At 43.8% G+C, this 22,752-nt stretch overlaps 2 protein-coding genes across 2 annotated transcripts in view; both read right to left on the bottom strand.

Moving 5' to 3' along the window:
- LOC143766194 (uncharacterized) overlaps nucleotides 1-22,752 on the bottom strand; it is a 96,553-nt gene that overhangs the window by 43,809 nt on the left and 29,992 nt on the right. The window lies entirely within an intron of this gene.
- The window catches only part of LOC143768173 (uncharacterized), a 44,018-nt gene continuing 40,482 nt past the window's right edge, over nucleotides 19,217-22,752 (bottom strand). Inside the window, exon 6 of the mRNA XM_077256862.1 lies at nucleotides 19,217-20,914. Coding sequence (XP_077112977.1) covers nucleotides 19,884-20,914 — 1,031 coding nt within the window. The 3' untranslated portion in view covers nucleotides 19,217-19,883. The remainder of the gene's footprint in view (nucleotides 20,915-22,752) is intronic.

The raw sequence follows: 22,752 nt of genomic DNA on the forward strand, positions 1-22,752 counted from the left end.
GTGGCTGAACATCACTTATCGCAACATGACTGAAAAGTCAGCAGGAGCTCTCACAAATTACTAATACAAACTGAGGCCCGATGGATTTTTAACGTACTCACAGTCAACCCCTCCAGTCTGAATGAAGAATTGCTCTTCACCGGCTTCCTGGGCTAATCAGCTTCAAATCCATATAGACATCTGATGTCTATGGACACCATGAAGGACTAATGTAATATCTAAGTTGGTCATTGACTGTCTCCTAAATATCATTTAGGCAACCACAGCTCTATAGGGAGTCTTTATGTACCAGAATTATCATGGCTTAGACCTTGAGTCCGGGTCTTTATACATGGATATGCTCCATCCTTTGCTTTATCCAACAATGTTTTTGCATAAACAGGGGGGAATAGCATACGTCTTTCAATATTTAGTCTTGTTTGACGTTTTAACTTGAGTCTCTCTCCTTCTATGTACTGTAAATAAATCTATTGATTCAGGCATCTAAACTATAGTCGCCCAGTTGACATTTTTCTATACATAGATTTGGTTGGTATATTAGGGAACCAATTGTAGTTTCCATACTTTCCCATCTGGCTCCTTTTCCCCTATGGCTGTAATCACTGCTTCATTTAGTTGGGGCATATTCAAACTATGGTGCATCTTTCAACTGTATGCAATTTTCATGCTAGCCTTATTTACTCCTTTATTTTCCAACTCCATTCAGGTTCCTGTCCCAAGCATCTGTCCTACCCATGGTGTCAGGATATCCCACAAATCAGCCTCTTCCCTATATGGTGTAGGGTGTTCCTTCCCTGCTCCATTATAGGGACCTCTCCTGTTCATGGGGTACCCCACCTCATCATTCATTCCTGTAACATTTCTATTAATTTGTTTCTCAACTTTTTCCATCTTTAATAATCCTTATATTCGTACATGATCTAATGGGCTGGCATGTCCCAATGATTTATGCAGTGTCCAAACCTTATCTTTCATGCTGCTTTTGCCCTTAGTTCATTTGCTTACAGCGCTCTAATGCGCAATCTACTGCCCGTTCACAGATTCAGCTATGCCTCACTTACTGAGGATGCTCAATTAAGCATCAGGGGATTACTATCCGTCGCATCTACTGAGAGCGAGGCACGCCCCACACGCTGATCGAGTGTTTAGCCTCAGCCCTCTATGACACATCGGGGAACCGCATTTACCTTAATTAACAAGGTATTTATTGTTACGCCTTCTGACTCCACACATCTCATTTCTTTCCCTGACAAAGCTGTATGAGCAGCGATACGCGTGGGATGTGCTCCCTTCCCCTGGTCTGGTAGCCATGTATTCAGACACCCTCTTGGTGGGATATCTGTAGATTCTTGTATTTATTGGTTCCAGATGTTGCCCTTACTGCTTTATTTCTAGGCAGGAACTCCATGCAGACCTTTTGTTCCTATTAGGGTATGTGTACACGATCAGGAATGGCTCAGTATTTGTTCGGGATTTGACGCAGGTGAAATCTGCACCAAATCTGCATATGAGGTCACTTACGTATTTTACATGCATTTTTGATGCATTTAAACATTGCATGCGTTTTTTTTGTCACTTGAAATCAAGCTAATTGAAAGTTGGCTTCTGGGAAGGAAAAAAGTGATTTCCTGTTTGCAGATACTTTGGGGTATGTGCACACTGTCAGTAAACGCTGCAGGTTGGACGCTGCGTACATCCGCAGCGTCCTACCTGCAGCGTCCAGCTGTGACAGCATATTGGATGGGATTTCAAGAAATCCCATGCCCACTATGCGTGCATCAACGCCTGTGGCTTCCCTGCGTAGACAGACATGTGGTGCGTCTTTCCAGACCGCAGCATATCAGTTTATGTAGTGGAGACGCTCAGTCTCCGCTGCGTAAATTACCCATAGACTTTCATTAGATGCGGTAAAACCGCACTATCTTCCTAGTCACATGCGTATTAAGTGCGGGGAAGCAGCTTACCACGCACGTGCACTAATTTAAATAATGGTGAATCTTGTGACACAGCTAGAAGTAAATGACACAGGAAGTGTCATGTCGGACGCTGTTCAGACCAGGTCGTCCGACAGACAGCGGTAATTCCGCTTTTGTCCACTATGCGCTCATTGGCGTCAGCTAGATTTTATCTAGCTGGTCCGGGGTTAATTTACCTGGTGCTCAGATTGGAAGCTGGGCCATGCCCACTGCCTTTAAATAGTTCTCCTGAACATTGGGTGTTGCCGATTATAGCTTCTGTCTTGTGCGTGGTTATCTCGGTCTGGAGTGGTGAGCTAAGTAGCTGGAGTATCGTTGCTGGTGGTGTATTTCCCTTTGTCTTATTTTCTCCTTCCCATATTTGTATTTGTTTTGCCCTTTGCATTTATAGTGTATTCCTGAGTGACTGCGGCGTGGTGCTTATTTTTCCGTTATCCTTGTCTCTGCTAACTGTGGGTATTGGAGTGTGGTCTCTTCACTGGTGGGGGGGTGGTGGTTTCAGCCTAGGGTTGAAACAGGAGATAGGGCGAGGGTGGAGGCCCAGACATGCACACCATCAGTGTAAACTCTGGGAGAGGGTCAGTCAGGGTTTCCCTAGTCTGAGGGAAATCGCAGGGGCCCGGGTTATTAGCTCTTTCCTATTTAGGTCTCCCGTGACATTATAATCGGCCAACATTATTTCCATGGATCCCATGATTTCCATAACCTGCCAGTTGGAGGCGCTGTCCCTACAGGTCACTGAGTTGAGGGGGGCAGTGCAGCAACAGGGACTAGAAGTATCTAATGTGCAAGCCGGAGTTACAGGTAAAATTGCTGAGCCTAAGTTTCCTTTGCCTGAAAAGTTTGCTGGGGAACGCAGTAAATTTGTTTCTTTTCATGAAGCTTGCAAACTGCATTTCCGTATGCACCCGATCTCCTCCGGTAATGAGGCTCAGCGTGTGGGCCTGGTAATGTCATTATTAAGCGGGGATCCCCAAGCATGGGTGTTTTCTTTGCCGTCTGATTCTGCTACATTTAACTCAGTGGAGAGTTTTTTTCTGCTCTAGGACACATTTACTATGATCCGGACAGAATGGCTCTAGCAGAATCTAAGATACGCACTATTCGCCAGGGGGAGCGTGTTGCAGAGGATTACTGTTCTGAATTTTGCCGCTGGGCGGTCGACACACAGTGGAATGATCCCACGCTGCGGAGTCACTTTATTAATGGAGTTTCTGATAGGGTTAAAAAAGCCCTCCGGATGTACGAGACTCCTGCTTCACTAGATTCCGCTATGAGTGTTGTTGTCCGCATTGATCGCCGTTTGCGTCAGGGGGATCATGAGACGCCGCCTGTGGGAGAAGGTTTAGGGTCACGTGAGGTTGCTGCAGGTGAGCCCACGGAACCTATGCAAATCGCAGGGGTATCACATGTTAAGCATCGAGCCCCTGTACTCAGGAAGCAGGGAGCCTGTTTTTACTACGGTAAAACTGGTCATTTTATTAATATCTGTCCTCTGCTGTCAAAGAAAAACGCAACGGCGGAAAACTTCTAAGCTCAGAGGGTGTGGAGGAGTCCAATCTGAGCTTATGTATATCCTCCATGATGGTTTCTCAGTGCATGCTCCCTGCCAAAGTTGTTTTCGCTGGCAGAGAGCTGCCAATCACTGTTTTTGTGGATAGTGGTTCTGCCACAAATCTCATTGATGAGGAGTTTGCGCGCACTGCTGGTTTTAGGATCGAAAAACTGCCTCATCCTATCCGCGTGGTTACCAGCAATTCTGCTCCTCTCCCACAGGGGGAGATTACTGAGTTTGTGGCTGAGGTTAAACTCCACATTGGGGTTCTTCATTTCGAACAGGTTACATGTAAGGTGCTCAAGAGTCTTCTGGCACAATTGGTTCTGGGTTTTCCATGGTTGTCTACACACAACCCAGTTATTGACAGGAAAACTCAGGACATAATTCAGTGGAGTGATTTCTGTCAGGAGAATTGCTTGGCCACATGTGTTTCTGCTGTGACTTCAAGCGTTCCTGAGTCACTTCTGGATTTTGTGGATGTGTTCTCTGAGAAGGGATGTTCAGAGTTGCCACCACATCGCTCCTATGACTGTACTATCAGGTTTAAACCAGGGGCCAAATTGCCTAAAGCAAGGATGTTTAACATCTCTGGTCCGGAGAGACAAGCGCTAAAGGATTACATTGCTGAAAGTTTGAGCAAAGGGCACATCAGGCCTTCATCCTCACCAGTGGCAGCAGGGTTCTTCTTCGTTAAGAAGAAAGATGGTGGACTACGGCCGTGTCTGGATTTCAGGGAGTCAAACCAGATTACGGTTCGTGATCCATACCCTATGTCATTGATACCGGATTTGTTCAACCAGGTGGCAGGTGCTAAGTGGTTTACCAAGCTTGACCTCAGGGAGGCGTTTAACCTCATAAGAGTCCGTCAAGGTGATGAGTGGAAGACGGCTTTTAATACCCCTGAGGGTCATTTTGAAAATTTGGTGATGCCATTTGGGTTGACAAACGCACCTGCAGTGTTTCAACATTTCATAAATGATGTGTTCTCGCATGTTTTGGGGAAATTCGTTATTGTGTACCTAGATGACATCCTCATATATTCTTGCGACCGTGATACTCATTTAGATCATGTCAGGCAGGTGTTACAGCTTCTCAGAGAGAATAAGCTATATGCAAAACTGGAGAAATGTGTATTTTCGGTACAGGAGTTGCCTTTCTTGGGCTATATTGTGTCTGCTTCTGGTTTTAAAATGGACGCCGCTAAGGTGCAAGCGGTGTTGCATTGGGAACGGCCTGATAACCTAAAAGCACTTCAGCGGTTCCTTGGGTTTTCTAACTACTACAGGAAGTTTATCAAGGATTTTTCTATCATTGCTAAACCACTAACTGACATGACTAAAAAGGGTACCAATTTCTCCGTTTGGCCTGAGGCTGCTGTGTGCGCATTTGAATCTCTTAAGAACAGGTTTGTTTCGGCTCCCATTCTTGTGCAGCCAGATGTATCGAAACCTTTTGTTGTAGAAGTCGATGCGTCTGAGGTTGGTGTGGGGGCGGTGCTGTCACAAGGCTCATCCTTGAGCGGTTTGCGTCCATGCGCCTATTTTTCCAAGAAACTGTCGCCCGCTGAACGTAACTATGATATCGGCAACAGAGAGTTGTTGGCAATCAAATTGGCCTTTGAGGAATGGCGACACTTCTTGGAGGGGTCGGTTCATCAGGTTACTGTTATTACCGACCATAAGAATTTGCTTTATTTGGAGTCTGCCAAGCGTCTGTCTCCCAGGCAGGCTCGCTGGGCGTTGTTTTTCACGCGGTTCAACTTTGTTGTCACTTACAGACCTGGTTCTAAAAACACTAAGGCGGATGCTTTGTCCAGGTGTTTTCCGGGGGGAGAGCCTCGGGAAGATCCAGTACCCATCCTCCAAAAGGGTGTTGTGGTTTCGGCTCTCACTACCGAGGTTGAGGCTGAGATTGCCGAGGCTCAGGAGGAGGTACCATCTGAGCTTCCCATCAACAAAACGTTTGTACCGCTTCATCTCCACTTAAAGGTTTTGGCGAAGCATCATGATGCTGTCCTGGCTGGCCATCCAGGGGTTAGGGGTACCTTGGAGTTGGTGTCACGTCAGTTTTGGTGGCCCAAGATCCGACTGGACGTGGTCTCATACGTGTCAGCTTGCACCACGTGCGCTAGGACTAAGACGCCCCGCTCCCGTCCTGTTGGCACTCTACTTCCTCTCGAGGTACCTAGTAAGCCATGGACGGAAATCTCCATGGATTTTATCACTGACTTGCCCTCCTCAGCTGGGAACACGGTCATCTTGGTGATTGTTGATCGGTTCTCAAAAATGGCGCACTTTGTGTCTTTGCCTTCGTTGCCTAACGCTAAGACTCTGGCTCAGGTATTTGTTGTGCAGGAGGTGGTCAGACTTCATGGGGTTCCGTCTGACATCGTTTCTGATAGGGGGTCTCAGTTTGTGGCAAAATTTTGGAAAGCATTTTGTTCACGGCTGGGGATCAAGTTGTCTCATTCTTCGGCGTTTCATCCTCAGTCAAATGGTCAGACCGAGCGTATGAACCAAAATTTGGAACAGTACTTATGCTGCTTTGTTTCGGATAACCAGGAGGAGTGGTCGAAGTTCCTTCCTTTGGCTGAGTTTGCCATCAATAATCACCGCCAGGAGTCGTCTGGGGAGTCTCCGTTTTTTTGTGTTTGCAGGCTTCATCCTCAATTTTGTACTTTGAGTCAGGGGGGCTCTTCCGGCGTCCCGGAGGAAGACCAGTTAGGAGCACAATTATCATCAGTCTGGAGGAGAGTTAAACAGGGCCTGTTGAGTGTGGGTGCTAGGTACAAACGTGTGGCTGACAGTAGGCGTGTGCCAGGTCCGGACCTGAGTGTGGATGATTGGGTGTGGTTATCCACAAAAAACATAAGACTCAAAATACCATCCCTTAAATTGGGTCCACGGTTTATTGGTCCATTTAGGGTCGCCGCTGTCATTAACCCAGTAGAGTACCGGTTGGAGCTTCCTACGGTGTATAAAATACACGTGTTCCACAGATCGTTGTTAAAGAAGGTTGTGGGTCTTGTGGACGCAACACCAATGCCTTCTCCAGTCTTGGTGGATGGTAATTTGGAATTTGAAGTCTCCAAGGTGGTTGACTCTCGTGTAGTGCGCCGCACTTTACAGTAATTGGTACACTGGCGTGGTTATGGGCCTGAGGAGAGGTCCTGGGTACCAGCCTCGGACGTTCATGCGGATCGGCTGGTCAGGTTGTTTCACCGCCACCATCTGGACAAGCTGGGTCCTATAAGTCGTGAGGGCCCTGGGGTCCCTCGTAGAAGGCGGGGTACTGTCATATCGGACGCTGTTCAGACCAGGTCGTCCGACAGACAGCGGTAATTCCGCTTTTGTCCACTATGCGCTCATTGGCTTCGGCTAGATTTTATTTAGCTGGTCCGGGGTTAATTTACCTGGTGCTCAGATTGGAAGCTGGGCCATGCCCACTGCCTTTAGGCTACGTTCACATTTGCGGTCGGCGCCGCAGCGTCGGGCGCCGCAGCGTCGCCGCATGCGTCATGCGCCCCTATATTTAACATGGGGGCGCATGGACATTTTTTCCCTGCGGCGCCCGCGTCCAGGCGCAGAGGACGCAGCAAGTTGCATTTTTGCTGCGTCCAAAATCAATGAAAAAAAGGACGCATGCGACGCAAAACGCAGCGTTGTGCATGCGTTTTGCTGCGTTTTTGTTTGCATTGTGCGTTGCGGCGCCGATGCTGCGGCGCACAACGCAAATGTGAACGTAGCCTTAAATAGTTCTCCTGAACATTGGGCGTTGCCGATTATAGCTTCTGTCTTGTGCGTGGTTATCTCGGTCTGGAGTGGTGAGCTAAGTAGTTGGAGTATCGTTGCTGGTGGTGTATTTCCCTTTGTCTTATTTTCTCCTTCCCATATTTGTATTTGTTTTGCCCTTTGCATTTATAGTGTATTCCTGAGTGACTGCGGCGTGGTGCTTATTTTTCCGTTATCCTTGTCTGTGCTAACTGTGGGTATTGGATTGTGGTCTCTTCACTGGTGGGGGGGGGGGGGGGTTTCAGCCTAGGGTTGAAACAGGAGATAGGGCGAGGGTGGAGGCCCAGACATGCACACCATCAGTGTAAACTCTGGGAGAGGGTCAGTCAGGGTTTCCCTAGTCTGAGGGAAATCGCAGGGGCCCGGGTTATTAGCTCTTTTTGTTAACCAGCCAGAGTAAAGCAGACTACTGGGGCTAGTATTTCAGGCTGGTAAGGATCCGATATCCATGAACCTTACCAGCCTGATAATACCAGGCCGCAGCAGTCTGCTTATCTTGCATGGATAGCAAAAGTAGTAGGCTCCCCTAAAAAAAAAAAAAAATGGCGTAGGGTCCTTATTTTTGTTAACCAGCCAAGGAAAAAGCAGACAGCTGCGGCCTGATATTCTCAGGCTGACAGCCCATGGATTTTGTCCCTCACCAGCCTAAAAATAGCAGCCCGAAGCCGACCCACAATTGGCACATCTAAATATGCACCAATGGTGGCACTTTACCCGGCTCTTCCCACTTGCCCTGTAGCGGTGGCAAGTGGGGTTCATATTTGTGGGGTTGATGTCACCTTTGTATTGTCCGGTGAAATCAAGCCCACGGCTTAGTAATGGAGAAGCGTCTATAAGACACCTATCCATTAGTAATCATATAGTTAGATGGTAAATAAACACACAGTCAGAATAAAGTTCTTTAATTGAAATAATGACACAGACTCCTTTAATAGATCTTAATTAAACCATACTTACTGCATCGCCTATTCCACCGACACCCTCGTTCTCCTGTAAGGCCGGTTTCACACGTTCTGTTATTTCCGATCCCGGAAAAAACGGTACCAGAGTTATCCGTGTCTATATGTGTAATACATGTGGCAACATGTATGTCTACAGTAAGCAGTGTTCCCCGGCGGTGGGTGCTGAAGCCAGCTATCATCATTCTTCCCTGCTCTGCCGGCGATCAGCGAGAGCAGGGGAGAATGATGAGAGTTATAGTCAAGTGATAATAATGACAATAGGCGATGGCTAATGGGACTATTATTTCCATCATCCGACACCTGCTGCTGCTAATAACAGTGACAGCAGGAGTGGATGATCGGGGTTATTACTTAGCCGCCTGTTCTCCCCTATGTTTTGAACCAACCAGGCAAAACTCTAGCTGGGGGCTGCAACCCTCAGCTGTCAGCTTCAGTGAGGTTGGTTATCAAGAATAGAGGGGTCCCCACGGTGATTTTTTTTAAATTATTTAAATAAATAATTTTAAAAAAACTGCATGCGATCCTCCCATTTTTGACAACCAGCCTAGCTAAAGCTCACAGCGGGGGGCTGGAATTCTCAGGCTGGTAAGAGGCCATTGATATTGGCCCCCCCAGCCTTAAAACACCAGCCTGCAGCTGCCCAGAAATGGCGCATGTATTAGATGCGCCAATTCTGGCGCTTTGCCCGACTCTTCCCACTTGCCCTGTAGCGGAGGCAAGGTGGGTTGATGTTACCTTTCTATTTTCTGGTGACATCAAGCCCACGGTTTAGTAATGGAGAGGTATCTATAAGACACCTCTCCATTACTAATCCTATAGTTATATGGTAAATAAAGACACAAAAATAATAACCCTAAAATATAACTTTTAATATTCTTAGGTAAAATTACCCTTAGATTAGGGTCAGGAGACAAATAACAGTCTTAACAATAAAATCTTAACAATACTGAAAGGATAGAAGCAACTCTGGTGAGGGGGTAATCTTTCCCTTACTCACCCTACCTTATCGCGAAGGTTGAAATCCGCTGTAACGTTTGAGAAATATATCTTTTCTTCTCTGGCTATGATATTGCTCACTAATGCACCTTATTTATGAATTATCAAGGCATGCAAAGAAATTAACCCTGAATTAATTTGGTATATCAACTATAAGAGAATATACTGATGCAGGTTTTTGACTGAGCACATTAGTACTTTATATAATACTGGTGTTGGTGTTTCTTTGTCAGTTTCCCTTTAGGGTCTTAACCCCGTAAAGACGCGGCCCTTTTTCGTTTTTGCATTTTCGTTTTTCACTCCCCTCCTTCCCAGAGCCATAACTTTTTTATTTTTCTGTCAATATGGCCATGTGAGGGCTTGTTTTTTGCAGGACGAGTTGTACTTTTGAACGACACCATTGGTTTTAGCATGTCTTGTACTACAAAACGGGAAAAAATTTCCAAGTGTGGTGAAATTGCAAAAAAAAGTGCAATCCCACACTTGTTTTTTGTTTGGCTTTTTTGCTAGGTTCAATAAATGCTAAAACTGACCTGCCATTGCGATTCTCCAGGTCATTACGAGTTGATAAAAAATAACCTTGACATGCTCAGTGTCTATCTAAGTGGTGAAAAAAAATTCAAAACTTTGCTAAAAAAAAAAAAAAAACGCCATTTTCCAATACCCGTAGCGTCTCCATTTTTTTTGATCTCGGGTCAGTTGAGGTCTTATTTTTTGCGTGCCGAGCTGACATTTTTAATGATACCACTTTTGTGCAGATATGTTCTTTTGATCACCCGTTATTGCATTTTAATGCAATGTCGCAGCGACCAAAAAAACTTAATTCTGGCGTTTCAAATTTTTTTCTCGCTACACTGTTTAGCGATCAGGTTAATCCTTTTTTTTCTTGACAGATCAGGTGATTCTGAACGCGGCGATACCAAATATGTGTATGTTTGATTTTTTTAATTGTTTTATTTTGGATGGGGCGAAAGGGGGGTGATTTAAGCGTTTATATTTTTTTATTTTTTTCATATTTTTTAAAACATTTCTTTTTTTACTTTTGCCATGCTTCAATAGCCTCCATGGGAGGCTAGAAGCTGGCATAGCCTGATCGTCTCTGCTGCATAGCAGCGATCATTAGATCGCTCCTATGTAGTTGAATTGCAGGCTTGCTATGAGCGCCGACCACAGGGTGGCGCTCACAGAAAGTCGGCATCAGTAACCATAGAGGTCTCAAGGAGACCTCTGGTTACTATGCCGACGCATCGCTGACCCCCGATCATGTGACGGGGGTCGGCGATGCGCGCATTTCCGGCCGCGCAGAAGCGGTAGTTAAATGCCGCTGTCGGCGTTTAGCAGCGGCATTTAACTGGTTAATACCGGCAGGTGGATCGCGATTCCACCTGCCGCTATTGCGCGCACATGTCAGCTGTACAAAACAGCTGACATGTCGCGACTTTGATGTGGGCTCACCGCCGGAGCCCACATCAAAGGGGAGACACAACATGCGCCGTACTAGTACGGGGCATGTCGTGAAAGGGTTAAGGGAGAGCTGTCGTTGAGTGGGGGCGCCATGTCGAACTTAGGGTGCCAACCTTCACGGTAAGGTAGGGTGAGTAAGGGAAAGATCACCCTCTCACCAGAGTTGCTTCTATCCTTTCAATATTATTAAGATTTTATTGTTAAGACTGTTATTTGTCTCCTGACCCTAATCTAAGGGTAATTTTACCTAAGAATATTAAAAGTTATATTCTAGGGGTATTATTTTTGTTTTATACCTTGATTTATACTCCGCTGTTCAATATATTTTGGTATTTCCTAAATAAAAACACAGCCAGAATAAGGTCTTTTATTAGAAATAAGACACAGTTTTCCATTTTTACTGTTAAGCCTAATCCCAGCGAAGCACTCGATCTCCTGTAATACAAATAAAATAACAAACCAACAATATACCATACCTGTCCATCTTTGTGTCCCACGCAGTAATCCATATCTGGGGGATATACATTTTTCAACCTGGACGGTGCCAAGATGTGAACGTCCTGGCTGAAAATCCACTGGTGAATGAGATGCTGCGAGAGCAGCTTCAGTGACGTCACTGAAGCTGCCCTCCCAGCTGGCCTGAACTGCGGTGACCTCTGGACTGTGTTCACCGATTCTCACAGCTGACACCCGGACCGCTCCGGGCACTTTAACCCCCAATACACTGCGATCAAACATGATCGCAGCGTTTCGGAGCAGCACAGGGGCTGACAGCCCCTCTGTCTTTGGATCCCGATCTCTGCCATGGAGACCCGATGTCGTCATGATGACATTCGGGTTTCTAAAGCTGGGAGGCTTCTGGTCATGCGCAGTGCATGTCAGGAAGTCTCTAAGGCTACTTTCACACTAGCGTCGTTTTAAATACGTCGCAATGCATCGTTAAGGAGAAAAAACGCATCCTGCAAAGTTGTCTGCAGGATGCGTTTTTTCCCCATAGACTTACATTAGCGACGCATTGCGACGTATGGCCACACGTCGCAACCGTCGTGCGACGGTTGCGTCGTGTTTTGGTGGACCGTCGGCACAAAAAAAGTTACATGTAACTTTTTTTTGCGTGCCGTGTCCGCCATTTTCGACCACGCATGCGCGGCCGAAACTCCGCCCCCTCCTCCCCGGACCTTACAATGAAGCAGCGGAAGCGTCGTAAGACGCTTCCGCTGCCCACGTCGGGCATTCACTTTCACAACGCACGTCGGACCGACGCATAGCAATGGCCCTGTGCCGACGCTAGTGTGAAAGAAGCCTAAGGTCAGTGTAATAGAAGCTGCAGCGCTGACTGCTTCTATAGCATGCAAATCTGCATGCTATAGATGCAATCAGCCTGCACACAATTTTTGTCCCATAGTGGGACAAAGTGTAAAAGTATGAATGAAATAAAAAAATTTTTTAAATAATTGTAAAAATATTTTTAAATTATAAAAAATAATAATAAAGAAATCAATATTTATTCTATCAATAAATAAATATTTAAATGAAAAAAATCTAAACAATAAAAGTACACATATTTAGTATTGCTGCATCCGTAACGACCCGACCTATAAAACTGTCCCACTAGTTAACCCCTTTAGTGAACATCATTAAAAAAAAAAAGACAAAAAAACAATGATTTATCATCATACCGCCGAACAAAAAGTGGAATATCACGCGATCAAAAAGACAGATATAAATATCCATGGTACCGCTGAGAACGACATCTTGTCCTGCAAAAACAAGCCGCCATACAGCATCATCACTGGAAAAATAAAAAAAGTTTTAGGTCTCAGAATAAAGCGATGCAAAAATATTTTTTTATATAAAATAGTTTTTATTGTATAAAAGCCCCAAAACATAAAAAAAATTTATACGGTAAATGAGGTATCGCTGTAATCGTACTGACCCGAAGAATAAAACTGCTTTATCCATTTTACCAGATGCGGAACGGTATAAATGCCCCCCCAAAAGAAATTCATGAATTGTTGGTTTTTGTTTATCCTACCTCACAAAAATCGGAATAAAAAGCAATAAAAAAAGTAATGTACCCGAAAATAGTACCAATAAAAATGTCAATTCGTCCCGCTAAAAAACAAGACCTCACATGACTCTGTGGGCCAAAATATGTAAACATTATAGCTCTCAGAATGTGGTGATGCAAAAACAATTTTTTGCAATAAAAAGCATCTTTTAGTGTGTGACAGCTGCCAAACATAAAAACCCGCTATAAATAGTAAATCAAACACCCCTTTATCACCCCTTAAGTTGCTGGTCAACTTTTACTCCTTATAACTTCCTAACAAAAAAAAAAAATATGGTTCCAAAATTATGCTGATGTAAAGCAGACATGTGGGAAATGTTACTTATTAAGTATTTTGTGTGACAAATCTCTGTAATTTAAGGGCATGAAAATTCTAAATTTTCACCAAATTTCAGTTTTTTTCCACAAATAAATGCAAGTTATATCAAATAAATTTTTACCACTATCATGAAGTACAATATGTCACGAGAAAACAATGTCAGAATCACCGAGATCCATGGAACCATGGTTCTAGAGTTATTACCTCATAAAGGGACAGTGGTCAGAATTGTAAAAAATTGCCTGGTCATTAACATGCAAACCAACTTGGGGGTAAAGGGGTTAAAAGGAGTCTGTGCAATTTTTTCAAATAAAGGATTTTACTCTGGCTGTGTGTCTTCTGGGCAGTTGCAGGCTGCTATTTTTAGGCTTGGGGGGCAATAACAATGGCTCCTTACCAGCCTGATAATACCAGCCCCCAGCTGTGAGCTTTAGCAAGGCTGGTTGTCAAAAATGGGGGAGACCCCACGCAGTTTCTTTTAATTATTTATTTAAATGATTAAAAAGAAAGTGTGGGGACCCCTCTCTTCTTGATAACCAACCTTGCTGAAGCTGACAGCTGAGGGTTGCAGCCCCCAGCTGTGAGTTTTGCCTGGTTGGTTCAAAAAATAGGAAGGAACCCACGTCAAGTTTTTCATTCATTTATTTCCTTAGTTCGCAGCCGGCGGCTGTGGAATACCCCTATCATCTGCACCTGCTGTCTCTGTTATTAACGGCAGCAGGTGTCGGATGATGGGGGTAAGAGTCCCAAAAGCCCCCACCTGCTTTCATTCAGACTTCAATATAACGCTCATCATTCTCCTCTGCTCGCCGGCAGAGCAGGGGAGAATGATGAGAGCCAGCTTCAGCACCTGACGCAGGGGAACAGCACTTACTGTAGCGCTTCTTCCTCGGTGCTGATGTGTGTCACACGTAGGACATCAATGTGTGTTCTCTGTGTGCACAAGTACGGGACTTTACCGTCCTTGCGGACGGTAAAAATGGATACATCAGCATGTTTTGCCCAAGGACACACGGTCCGTGGAAGCACACTGGCGTGCACAGACCCATTCATTTGAATGGGTCTACGTGTGTACGTGTAAAAACTGTGACCACACATTCAGGAGACACGGACGTGTGAAAGTGGCCTAAGAGAAATAAAATAAAAAAGCAACAATATCTTTACTTGTCCGCCGAGAAGATATACATACTGTCCCACGTCGAGTCCAGCTCTGCTACACCTGGATGGCTGGCTCAGCCTGACACTCAGACACAGCGGAGCTTGAAGATGATGACCGGAGATAATGCGATTCCCGGCAGTCACGTGCACTGCAGTTCTCGCGGTCAGCTGATTGTGAGAACTTGGCTTGTGACCGGAGATAACCCCGTCACTGGCGGTCCCGTACATGGCAGTTCTCGCGGTCAGCTGATCTATCGTGAGAACTGCAAGGTATGCTATTATGTAAATTAGTACACATGCATAGTAAGCGGTGTTCCTGCAGTTAATACGCATGTGACTAAGAAGAGAATGTGGTTTTACCGCATCTAATGATAGTGAATGGGAAATTTACGCTGCAGAGACTGAGCCCCTCTGCATCGTAAATAGACATGCTGCGGTCTGGAAAGATGCGCGGCATGTCCGTCTCCGTAGGGAAGCCGAAGGCGTCCGTGCACCCATAGTGGAGATGGTATTTCTTGAAATCCCATCCACTATGCTGTAACATCTGGCCGCTGCGGGTTTGATGCTGCAGATGTACGCAGCATCCAACCCGCAGCGATTACTGACCATGGGAACATACCCTTATAGGACACACAAGCGGTTATCTATATATATAATCTTTGGAGACCATGGTCTTTCTTACCTGCTATCATAGCTTTTTTGATATTTTTTCTGTGTCTTGCTCACATACAGCTTATCTTGTGGTTACTGGGTCTTACACTAGCTCCACACCAGTCATTTAGACTCTACTTTTAATAGGGGTTATTTTGTGGTGCTGCTTTGTTCTTGATGTGGGGATGCCCACTACTGGATTACATATGTGTGTTTACATATATTTTATTTATGTTTATTTATGTTTATTCACATGTTCATTACCACCTATACTTGCACATACTAAAAGCTGTTGTGATCTCTCGCAGCTAGCCACTTGCTAGTGTTGCACATTCACTGTATTAGTACTAGGGGAATATACGTGCTGTATATCACCCTCCTTTGTAATATTTTTTTATGTGGTTTTAATTGTATGTGTTTTGGTGTAATAAAGTTGTTTATATTTTGCATATTATATACTCCAGGTGTGCAAATTATACTGCATGGTCTTTTTCCTCTCTTGATAGACCACAGAGGAGCCAGAAGACCGCGGCGTCTGATTTTGCATACTCCTGCACTGATTAGAGGCACTTCACCTTCATATTTTTTTGTTATAAATTTATCTTTATTAAGTTTTGAAAAGGGAATACAAATGCAAACACTGGGTACTGGTTATGCCACAAGTAGTAGGTCAAACATGACCACATAACCATAACAATAAACAGTATTTCCAAAACATTTGAAAATGAAAACGCAATCCAAGGTAGAGTCACTGGTAGTACATTGGTTCACCGTATTTTTGGATATGCCGGCGTGGTGACTCAAGACTTAAACATTAAGTCATTACATATTCATGTGAATTAACAAAGAAGGGTAATAAAAGAAAAAACGAGAAGAAGTTAAAACCAAAAAACAAATACACACAAAGATAAAAGGAAGTGGGGGAAGGAATGTATGGGTAAGAGGGTAAGGGTACCGTCAGAGAGGCTCCTGAAGAATAAACTTAGTTCTCCTCTATAAGGTCAAGACAATCGGCAGAAGATTTAAACTCCAGCCAGTAGTGATGAGCGAGTATACTCGTTGCTCGAGTTTTCCCGAGCACACTCGTGTGGTCTCCGAGTATTTATAACTGCTCGGAGATTTAGTTTTCATCGCTGCAGCTGCATGATTTACGACTCTTAGCCAGCCTGAGTACATGTGGGGATTCACTAGCAACCAAGCAACCCCCACATGTACTTAGGCTGGCTAGCAGATGTAAATCATGCAGCTGAGTCAACGAAAACTAAATCTCCGAGCAGTCACAAATACTCGTAGACCATCCGAGCGTGCTCGGGAAAACCCGAGCAACGAGTATACTCGCTCATCACTACCAGCCAGTTGAACTATCTTTTAAAAAATTTAATATGGGAGTTATTGATCGTGGAGGTGAGCTCCTCCATTAACATAATCTCACTTAGCATTTCATCTTCATATTAAATGGTGTAAATTTATTTTAGCAGTGCAGGGGTTAATCTGCTCAGCTGAGAGCTCCTGGAAGCTTTCCTGAGTTAAGGCTCTCAGCTGTGCACTGTTAGCCACTCCAATCTCCTATAAAATCTGGTTCCTGGCTAGCACTCATTGTCAGAGTTAGCTTATGCTGCATGGCTGGAGGTTGTTAGTGGTTATTATTGGAGGAGTTTAGTGGATTAATCTGTGACTGTTGTTAGGTTTTGAGTGTGTAACAAAGCCCTTTCTTCTCCTACTTTGGCTTAACCCCATCTTCCATTCCCCAGTATTTACCTTTGTTATTTATGTGTATATTTGTATGATTGATATTTTCCTTTATCCTTGTTCATATTATCTTGTTAGTCTGGTTGGTGTATTACAGTGCCCTACTACTCCCCTATTCCCTGGGTGGGGGAAAGGAACAGACTGAGGGTGGATTCAGGAGATAAGGCAAGGTACATGGTCTCAGCATCTTCACCATCAGAAGTAATCCGGAGAACAGGGCACCCCCAGCATTAGGGACAGGGAAGGACACTTGACACCAGAATCATGACATTCATGCTCCCCTTAGTTTGGGCAACATGACTAATGTGATGGGTTCCCATTAAAATTCAGCTATAAAGTATATACAGTGGGGAAAATAATTATTTGATACACTGCCGATTTTGCAAATGTTCCCACCTACAAACAATGGAGAGGTCTGTAATATTTATCATAGCTACACTTCAAACGTGAGAGACAGAATCTAAAAATGAAAACCAGAAAATCATACTGTATGGTTTTTAAGTAATTAATTGCATTTTATTGCATGAAATAAGCATTTTTTCACCTACCAACCAGCAAGAGTTCTGGCTCTCACAGACCTGTTAATTTTTCTTTAAGAAGCCCTCCTACTCTGTACTCATTACCTGTACTAATTGCACCTGTTTGAACTCGTTACCTATATAAAAGACACCTGTCCACAGACTCAACGAATCACACTCCAACCTCCAAGAGTAAGACTCCAAGGAACGGAAACAGATAGGCCTCAGTCATATTGGAACTGCCATGCACTTTTAGTTCATTTTTCTATAATAAATTTGGATTTTATCGTACACACATGCTGCCTCACCTGGATTTTACTCTGTAATAAATATTTGTTGCCTGACCTTGGCCCTTGCCGTTTTATTCATACTTCTTGACTACCCACCTCGTGGCTTGTCCATGAGTAGTGACTGGCATCACATTACAACTTGCCTAAGCTAAATTTTCATGATCCGTCACCCCAGTGACCTGATGGATTGCTGTCTCCAAAAAACATTAAGCTGAAAGTATCATCAGCAAAGTTGGGTCCTAAATTTTTTTGGCCCGTATGTGATTCAGGAGGCATTTAATCCAGTGGTCATAAGATTAAGACTTCCTGCTATTCTTCGCATCCCAAATGTCTTCAAATATCCTTGTTGAGTTCGTCACCCTGTCTGTGTTGCATTCCTCGTCTCTGCCTCTTTCTGTTTCTGTTGATGGAGTATGAGGTGTAGAGGATCATGGATTCTTGGAGGTTCAGAAATTCTCCAATATCTTGTTCAATGGAGGGGATATGGACCTGAAAAGAGATCCTGGGTTCCGGCTCGTTCCAAGAAGGCTGATGGTCTAGTCATGGCCTTCCGTTGTAGGTTTCCTGGGAAATCTTTGGGCCCGGTGGTCCCCCTAGAAGAGGGGATAGTCACAATTCTGTATTGGTGTGCCTGAAAGCAGTGAAAGACAATTCAGCTCTCCAATCTAGGACACGGGCATGATGAGCTGTCAGTATGGTGGACAGCTTAGCAGTCCAATCGCAGGCTAGGGTGTGCTGAGCTCTCAGTATGATGAGTGATAATTCAGCTATCCAATCAGGGCTGGGGCTCATGGTGCTCTTTGTTCCTGTATTTGATATTTGCTGCCCGACCTTGGACCTTGCCGTTGACCCTCTTGTTTGCCTTACTGATCTGCTACCTTCCTGGAATTTTGACCTTGGACTGTTAACAAACAATGCAATTGTTGTTTAAGATGAGGCCAAAAGACAAACTCAGTATAGCCCAAAAGTGGCTTAAATAAGAAGAGAAGAGAATAAATAGAAGAAATCTAGGAGGATATGGACTGGTACCCTAACGGTCAACCTTTTACAGCTTTCTCAAGCAACAAAGTTGAGCGTATTCTGAAAATTGTGTGACAGAGTAAAAATATCAAATGAAAGAGGATCCAGTGGATGTTAACAACAAAAGGGGTGAAAGGAGAATGCGAAGAATCACTATAATAAGCAGACAGTGCACATTGTAGGCAAAAGCAACGCCACTCATACTCCAACTAACGTGTCCAAACACATAATTCATTGTTCAAGTGGTACAAGTAGGCTATAATAGTAAATGACCAGTTCCAAAGCCATTGGAGTCTAAAGGCTCATTCAGTTTTTCCTGCATGAGTGATATCCGTGACACTCATGAGTAACACTCATATCTATTATAGTTTGTAGGGTAGTTCACATGCTCCTTTTTTCCCTACGACTGAATGGTCCACAAAAAAAGCACAGAAACTTGTCTGACAAGGATCATAATTTTGGATCAAACTCACCAATGCAAGTCTATGGAGCACTGATGAAACTTGGACCATTTTTTCACATAAGAAAACTCATGTCGGAATGAGAAAAGAAAGAAGTAAACAGATTCAATTTCTTGCCATATATATTAAAAGATATCAAGCCTGCATGGGCCAATATTCCTGCATTTCAATTTTTTGTGACAACAAATGGTTGCCCTTACAAAGGCCATAGGAGGTCCAACATACTAATAGATGGGTGTCTCTAATAAAGTTCACAATCAGTTTATAGATGCTTTATTTACATTGTTTGATTTTTGACAACAAATGTTATCGGTAATTGCATACATTTATTAAGTCAATCAAAGAAAAAATGTTGAGCAGCACAGCTGCAGGATACAGAACCGACCGTAGTCTTTATACGGTGCAAAGGAGAGCCTGGCAGCGGATCAGGGGTGCTCGAATAGAAAAAAGTACTAGACCAAAATAAGCAGAAAAAAATGCGGCAGCACTCACCAGTCCTTGAGTGGTATAAATCCTTTATTCAAGCGTTTAAAACGGCATCTTCACGGCTCAGGGCTGTGTAGGTAGAACAAGGGTGTGCAGGGATCGACAACGGCCGTTTCGCGCTGACGGTAGCGCTTCCACGGGTCAGTCATACATTTATTAGTCATCATTTAGTGCTTTAAACAGTTGTCCATTTGTCTTGTATGACGACATGTGAATTTACATTGACTTTAATTTGCCAAGTAAACGATTTAAAAGAAAGTGGCTATCTACTTGGGTGATTTCTCTTAGTAAAAAATGAAATATGCAAGAAAATTTTCCTCACACTTTAAAAATTGAAATTACTTCTTCGCTGCGTGAGATCTCTGATGTGTAACTAGATTTGATCTGTTAGTAAAACATTTCCCACATTCTGATCAGAAAAATAACTTCTCCCCTGTGTGAATTTTCAGATGTGTAGCAAGAGTTGTTTTCCGATTAAAACATTTTTCACATTTTGAACATGAAAATGGCTTCTCCCCTGTGTGAATTGTCTGATGTCTAGTAAGAGTTGCTTTTCGATAAAAACATTTTCCACATACTGAACATGAATACAGCTTCTCCCCTGTGTGAATTGTCTGATGTGTAGCAAGATCAAAATTTGCAGCAAAGCATTTCCCACATTCTAAACATGAAAATGGCTTCTCCCCTGTGTGAATTCTCTGATGTCTAACAAGATCTGATTTCTCTGTAAAACATTTCCCACATTCTGAACATGAAAATGGCTTCTCTCCTGTGTGAATTTTCAGATGTGTAGCAAGAGTTGATTTCCGATTAAAACATTTTTCACACACTGAACATGAAAATGGCTTCTCCCCTGTGTGAATTGTCTGATGCTGAGCAAGATCAGATTTTGAAGCAAAGCATTTCCCACATTCTAAACATGAAAATGGCTTCTCCCCTGTGTGAATTTTCAGATGTCTAGTAAGAGTTGTTTTCCGATTAAAACATTTTTCACATACTGAACATAAAAATGGCTTCTTCCCGGTGTGAGTTGTCTGATGCGTAGTAAGATCAGATTTTACAGCAAAGCATTTCCCACATTCTAAACATGAAAATGGCTTCTCCCCTGTGTGAATTCTCTGATGTCTGACAAGAACTGATTTCAATGTAAAACATTTCTGACATTCTGAACATGAAAATGGCTTCTCCCCGGTGTGAATTTTCAGATGTGTAGCAAGAGTTGTTTTCCGATTAAAACATTTTTCACATTCTGAACATGAAAATGGCTTCTTTCTTCTGTGTGCTCTTTGCTGTTCACCATCCCTTTTGCTACATTTGTCTTGCTTAAGAAGGACTGGAGGTATGTCAGGTATAATGGGATGCTCTTCAAAGGCATCATATGTGATACCAAGATCATTTGCATCTGAAAATATTAAATGTTTCTCTGACATCATGGTCCAGTTATCTGCCAAAAAAAATGAAATGTAAATTTTTTTTCAATAGACATTAAATCATTAATATAAATTGATGTTGGCTCGCTCCTAAACTGCTTCCTGTCTGACTTCTTTGCAGGACCTGGATATTTTTCACTTGATAATGTATAAAATGCCAGTCCACGATTAACTCCTGTGTCCCAGGTAATCGCTGCAGTGAAGTCCAAATCAACGTTAAAGGGTGACACTCAAGAATTCCTTCACCCACTGTGTTTCAGCAAGCATTAGGCTATCCACAGTTTGCACCACCTTGCTGGTAAGCATAATCATAGCAGAATAACTGACCAATACAATTTAAGGAGTTGTTGCCTTTTAAATATGTCCATTACTGCATTTTGCTATAGAAACTAACTGTGACGGAAACTGCTTCTGGGGTTCACCAGCAAGTCTCTGCCACTACTCCAGATGTCTAGCATTGACTGCGGCGCGCATGCCTCATTGACAGCACGGGAGTAAATTTGTCAGCTCACTGATTGGTTGCTGTGCTGCTGAAATGATGGCAGGCAATGCTAGACTTCGGGAGCAGCGGCAAAGACTTTTCACAATATGTCAGACTAGCAACACTCCTCAATATTGAAATTCCAAAATCTAGAAGATTATCTCGTTTTCTGCCTCTTCAGGATAAGCTAAGTTCTGTTTGAATATTTTTTGCTCATCTGCCTGCAATATGATTTCTGTGTATGATGAGTCTAGTCCAGCTTGCTAACATGTGATTTCTTTTTGCTGGTAAGCTCTGGGGTACGGAGTTGCTTCCCCCGCACCGTTAGTTGGTGCGGGGGCTCGAGCAATCTCTGCGTGGATATTTTGAATAGGGTTTTTTATTGACCGCACAGTTTCCTTCCTATTTTCTGCTATCTAGTATTAGCGGGCCTCATTTGCTAAATCTGATTTCATCTCTGCGTTTGTGCTTTCCCCTTAACTCACCGTTAATATTTGTGGGGGGCTATTCTATATCTTTGGGGTCATTCCACTGAGGCAAGTGAGGACTTACTTTCCCTCCAGGAATAGTCAGTTTCTCAGGCCGTGACGAGACGTCTAGGATTTTTAGGTAACGTTCCACGGCTGCCTATAGTTGTTTGCGGATAGGATCAGGTTGCGGTCAATCTAGTTACCACTTCCCCAGAGCTAGTAGTCTGTTCAGTTACTTAGCTAGTCCGACCTGCGATCCTTGCCACTTGGATCATAACAGAGGAAACCATAATAGTTGATGATGATCGGGTATTGAGAAGATTGAAATGTCACAGCCAGTTATATCGATGATGTCCTTTTAATAATGGCAAAGCACAGCAAAATAATTTTTCACTAGACTTAACTTTAACCCCAAAAGCTTGAGTTTTGCCTATGAATATAGTTGTACAATTCTGCCTTTTCTAGACGTTTTGATTAGAAAGACTGAGGGGGGCTCACTGGTAACTTGTACCCACAGGAAATCAACATTCACCAATTTCCTCCTAAGGTGGGAGAGCAATTACCTGAAACAATGTGCTGATATACTAATGTCAATGGCTGCTCACTTTCCCCAGTCCCATGCGCCCGATGCCTCGGGGTGATCCTCGACTCTGCCCTCTCTTTCAAGCCACATATCCAAGCCCTTGCCTCCTCCTGCCATCTCAAACTCAAAAATATTTCCCGGATCTGCGCATTCCTTGATCGCAACACCACACAAACACTAGTGCATGCCCTTATCATCTCCCAACTTGACTACTGCAACCTCCTACTCTCTGGACTCCCCTCTAGCACTCCGGCACCACTTCAATCCATCCTACACTCTGCTGCCCGACTAATCTACCTGTCTCCCCGCTATTCCCCA

This window comes from Ranitomeya variabilis, chromosome 4 (assembly GCF_051348905.1).
Source record: "Ranitomeya variabilis isolate aRanVar5 chromosome 4, aRanVar5.hap1, whole genome shotgun sequence".
NCBI classification, from domain to species: Eukaryota; Metazoa; Chordata; class Amphibia; order Anura; family Dendrobatidae; genus Ranitomeya; species Ranitomeya variabilis.